The sequence below is a fragment of the Scylla paramamosain genome, chromosome 5 (genome assembly GCF_035594125.1).
Source record: "Scylla paramamosain isolate STU-SP2022 chromosome 5, ASM3559412v1, whole genome shotgun sequence".
In the NCBI taxonomy this organism is placed as follows: domain Eukaryota; kingdom Metazoa; phylum Arthropoda; class Malacostraca; order Decapoda; family Portunidae; genus Scylla; species Scylla paramamosain.
Window position 1 is genome coordinate 32,112,556 of NC_087155.1, and position 5,000 is coordinate 32,117,555.

General features: G+C 35.7%; 1 protein-coding gene across 1 annotated transcript in view; it reads left to right on the plus strand.

Moving 5' to 3' along the window:
• The window catches only part of LOC135100981 (uncharacterized), a 115,666-nt gene that overhangs the window by 79,492 nt on the left and 31,174 nt on the right, over nucleotides 1-5,000 (plus strand). The window contains exon 5 of the mRNA XM_064004597.1: nucleotides 4,878-4,935. Within this exon, the coding sequence (XP_063860667.1) occupies nucleotides 4,878-4,935 (58 nt within the window). The remainder of the gene's footprint in view (nucleotides 1-4,877; nucleotides 4,936-5,000) is intronic.

The following is a 5,000-nucleotide window of genomic DNA, read 5'->3' on the forward strand; positions in this document are numbered from 1 at the left end:
TCTCTCTCTCTCTCTCTCTCTCTCTCTCTCTCTCTCTCTCTCTCTCTCTCTCTTGTTTTGTTCAGAGGCTTTTATTTGCTTTCCTTTCTCTTTTTCTGCCTTTACTTTTTTGTGCCGTTTTTCATGTGTGATTTTTTTATTATTATTATTCTCTGTGTGCGTTCTGTTGTTGTTGTTGTTGTTGTTGTTGTTGTTGTTGTTGTTCTCATTTCTTCTTCTTCTTCTTCTTCTTCTTCTTCTTCTTCTTGTTCTTGTTCTTCTTCTTCTTTTTTTTTTTCTTCTTCTTCTTCTTCTTCTTCTTCTTCTTCTTCTTATTATTATTATTATTATTATTATTATTATTACTATTATTATTATTATTATTATTATTATTTTTCTTCCCCGTCTTCATCATCATCATCATCATCATCATCATCATCATCATCATCATCATCATCATCTTCTTCTTCTTCTTCTTCTTCTTCTTCTTCTTCTTCTTCTTCTTCTTCTTCTTCTTCTTCTTCTTCTTCTTCTTCTTCTTCTTCTTCTTCCTCTTCTTTTTCTTTGTCGTCTCCTCCTCCTCCTCCTCCTCCTCCTCCTCCTCCTCCTCCTCCTCCTCCTCCTCCTTTCCCTCTTATGGCTTTACACTGGTACATCTTAACTTTCCATTTTCTTCCCTAACTTACAACTCTTGGCCCGGGAATATAAAGTGTTATGAGAATTCTTTTCTTTTATATTTCTGCATCTCATCATGTGTTCCTTTCATATATACGTATTTTTTTTTCTTATTTGTCTTGTTCATTTAGAGAAAGAAAGTTATAGTTTTTTTTTTAGTCAACCTTAAAAATCTAGACGAATGAATAAATAAATAATCAAATGAATAAGTAGAGCAGGAAAGACAGAAGGGGAAGAAGGAAGAAAGAAAACAAGACAGAAAGAAAGGAAGAAGTACATAAGTAATTAAACGAATAAATAAAGAAAGAAAGAAAGGAAGAAGGAAGAAAGGAAGGCAAGAAATAAAGAAAGAAGTGAATATGTAAGTGAGCAAATGAATAAGTAAACAAAGAAAGGGGGAAGAAAGGAAAGCAAGAAAGGAGAAAGAAGTATGTAAATAAATAAAATAAATAAAGAAAGAAAGAAAGAAAGAAATAAAGAAGGAAGAATGGAATCCAAGAAAGAGAGAAGTAATTGAATAAAGCAATGAATAAGCAAACTAAAAAAAAGACATAAGGAGGGAAAGCAAGAAATAAATAGATAGATAAATAAATTAACGAATGAATAAATAAAGAAAAAAGAAAGAAGAAAGTAAGGAAAGCAAGGGAGAAAGAAAGAAGGAAGAAAGGGAAGCGAGAAAGAAAGAAAAAAAGTATACAAGTAAATAAGCAAATGAATAAGTAAAGAAAGAAGGAAAGAAAGGAGAAAGGAAAACAAGAAAGAAGAAAGGAAAATAAGAAAAAAAGAAAGACGTAAATATGTAATTGAAGAAAAAATGAATAAGTAAACAAAGAAACAAAGAAAGAAGGGAAGATGGATGAAAGGAAAGCAAAAAAAAAAAAAATAAATAGATAAAATAAATAAATAAATAAAGCAAGAAATAAATCAGTAAGTCAAGTTAATAAATAATGAATATGATGGAAAAAAAAAAGTATAAAATCTCGGTGGATTCTCATGGTGTCTTTATTCCTCTGCTTAGTTAATTGTCTTCATAGAAATTATTACTTTTTTTTTCCCCTTTAAATAAGTTATATTATCTTGAAGTATTTTTTATTTAGGAACAGCTCTGAGTGTATGATTATATCTCAGTCTGTATTTGTCTACTTGCTTGTGTGTGTGTGTGTGTGTGTGTGTGTGTGTGTGTGTGTGTGTGTGTGTGTGTGTGTGTGTGTGTGTGTGTGTCTGTGTGTGTTTGATTATCCGTATCGTTCCATTTGTTTAATTATTTACTTTTTTTTTGTGCGTGTTCTAACTATTCATTCTTTCATCCTTCTATCTGTCTATTTGTCTATCCAACTATTAATCAATCTATCTATCTATCTGTTTACCTTTTTCTATTTATCTATGTATCTGTCTATCCAACGATCCCTGTGTCGGTTAATCAATCTATCTTTCTGTGTATATATCTATCCAACTACCTATCTGTCTGTCAGTCTATCAGTCAGTCTATCTATCTCTCTGTCTGTCTATCTATCTGTCCATCTATCTATCTATCTAACTATTTAACTATCTATGTAACCATCTATGTAATCTATGTAATCGAATTTTTCTATCCACCACCTCGCACGCTCAGTCTCTCTCTCTCTCTCTCTCTCTCTCTCTCTCTCTCTCTCTCTCTCTCTCTCTCTCTCTCTCTCTCTCTCTCTCTCTCATCTGTGCCGCATGAATAGCTGGTATGCTTGTGACGTCAGTATCACGTGAGTAAACAAAATCAAGTCCCCGCTGGCCGTGGTTCTCGCGTGCCCCGCAGGATTTGTGTGGTGTCGGTGTGCCTCGTCTGCTCCAATAAAGAACGTTCAGACAATGTCCCTTTTATTGATTTCGCGCTTAGGCTAAAAATAGAATGGGATAGCTTGAAAAGGATGTAGATGCTGTAGATAAAAGCAGCTGTACGTGGGTCCGCGAATGCCTTGGGGTCTTCACTATAATGCTCATATTATTAAATGCTTCGGGGTTTCATAAGGACTGTTTTTATAAGTCATGGAGATGATTGTGTGGGATGTCTTGGTTTTTTCCTCCACTGATGATGCAGAATCTTTGCTAAGAAAAAAATAATAATAATAATAAACCAGTGCACAAATGTTTGCGCTGGTGCGTAAGTTCTGGTAGCGTGTTCTCAAAAGTTTCGTCTTATCGCCACAACTTTCACAGACTTTAGTGGAGGTTACTGGAAATTAACACGGAATTTTTATGAATCTAGTGATGACTTAGCAACGATTCTGTGTCATCAGTGGAGAAAACCACACCCATGAATACCTTACTGATCATTACTGTGGCCTTTGGAAATGGTTTTGATGAGATGATGAGAACACAGGGTACTTCAGAATACGATCAATCTTGCAAGGGAGCTGTTGGCGACTCAGAGTCGTGAGTTCATTTGCCTCGGATCGTTTACAAGGATATAAATCAGGTGGCGGTTTTGTTTATAATAACCCAAGGTTTCATCTCACTTTACTTTCACTGGGCTCCACGACTCCTTCTCTCAGAATTATTTCCTCTTTCACAAGAACCACTTGACGTGTACAATGAAAATAATGTATTCATGTGACATCACTGTCCTGGCGCCTCGTCCCGCCAACCACCCCACGCTGACTCGACCACCAGTGCAGCGTTTGTAGATTTCAGGACTTACGTGCTCTCAGCTCTTGTGATTCTACGTACATACACTAGACGCTGGAGAGACAGAGGTGTTGTGGGAAGGATAATATTAGTGCTCACGTGTCTTTGTAACGATAGGGATTAAAGGAAAGCAAAAAAGAAAATATAAAAAAAAGAAAGAAAGAGAGGATAAAGAGAAGACTGAGATAGATAAATAGATTGATTGATAGAGAGAGAGAGAGAGAGAGAGAGAGAGAGAGAGAGAGAGAGAGAGAGAGAGAGAGAGAGAGAGAGAACAACTGTTAGGAAAAAAAAAAGGATAAAAGGAAAAGAAAATGGCAGAGAATTGCATCAAATGCTGAGACATCTAGATCACCAACATAAATAAGAGTGATGTCCTTTTAACAAGTACTGGGGCGTAACCTAACAGTCTGCATTACTTGTTCCTTGCACTGCTCATAGTAACAAGAGGCAGATAAGCAAGTTCAGAACGCAGCACACGAAGATCATGCGCAGATGGATAAACACTACCAATCACTTTCCCAGTCATAGTGAGATTAATGATGGTAAATGTGTTGCGTAGAGATAAGAAATGTGATAGGCTGCAGTGCGATGCGTGGCGGCCAGAGTGCGTCAGCTGAGGAGTGGGGCGGGGCTTGGTGACGCCAGGGTAACTCTTGTGAGGGAGAGTAAACGTTTTCTTTCTCCTTTTTTTTTTTTTCTCGTTTTTATTGTTAGTTTTCATTTTGTTTTTCGTCGTGTTTTCGATTTTTCTTTTCTTTTTTCTTTTTTGTAATTCGTTGTGTAAATATTATCATTTCTTTATTTTCTTTTGCTTCTTTTCTCATTCGTTGTGTAAATTTCCACTTCTTCGTTAGGTTACTTTTTTTCTTATTTTCTTTATTTCATTTTCGTTTTTTTTTATTTATTTTGTTTATTGTTGGTGTAAAATATTTCTCCATTCTCTTTTCATTGCGATGTTTCCACTTTTTACTCCTCGTTTAGACTTGTGTTGAGTCATAAAGCGAGACTCTCTGAGGAAGACTAGATGAATTTATGGATAGGAATGATAGTTGGACTTTTTATGGACAACGAAGGCAGACCAAGGATAAGAACAATTTCAACAGTTTCAGATAAAAAAAAAATAAAAAAGTCCGCTAATTGTCTTTTCCCTTGAATAAGTAAAGAATACCCAAAGAAAGAAGCAATCCAGATATGAAGAGGCCTTAACATAGGTTGGTAAAATTTATAAAGATTGTCACGTGTCTGTTGATTTCGTGCAGCTTTGTGTATGTTCTTATTGCCCTTTTTAAAGTTTTCATTCTTTTACTTCAAGTGCAAATCTTCCCTTATTCTTCCCCGTTTTCTTTCTGTATGTTCGTATACTCTTCTTTTTAAAATAATCATCCTTTACTCCATATCCTAATCTTCCCATTTTTCCCCATTTTCTTCCCAATCTTCTTTTCTCTTCTTTATGTTCTTATTTTTTTCTATTTATTTATTCATTTTTTACAAGTCTCCCTTCTTGACTCCACGCGCTTATCCTCTCACTTCTGTCATTGCAGAGTTACCAACAAACGCTGAAGAGGCCCGGACTACAGCGCCATGATAGACTCCAACCTCGTCGACGATATCTTCTACATGGTGAGTGTTGTACCTCTCTCTCTCTCTCTCTCTCTCTCTCTCTTTCTCTCTCTCTCTCTCTCTCT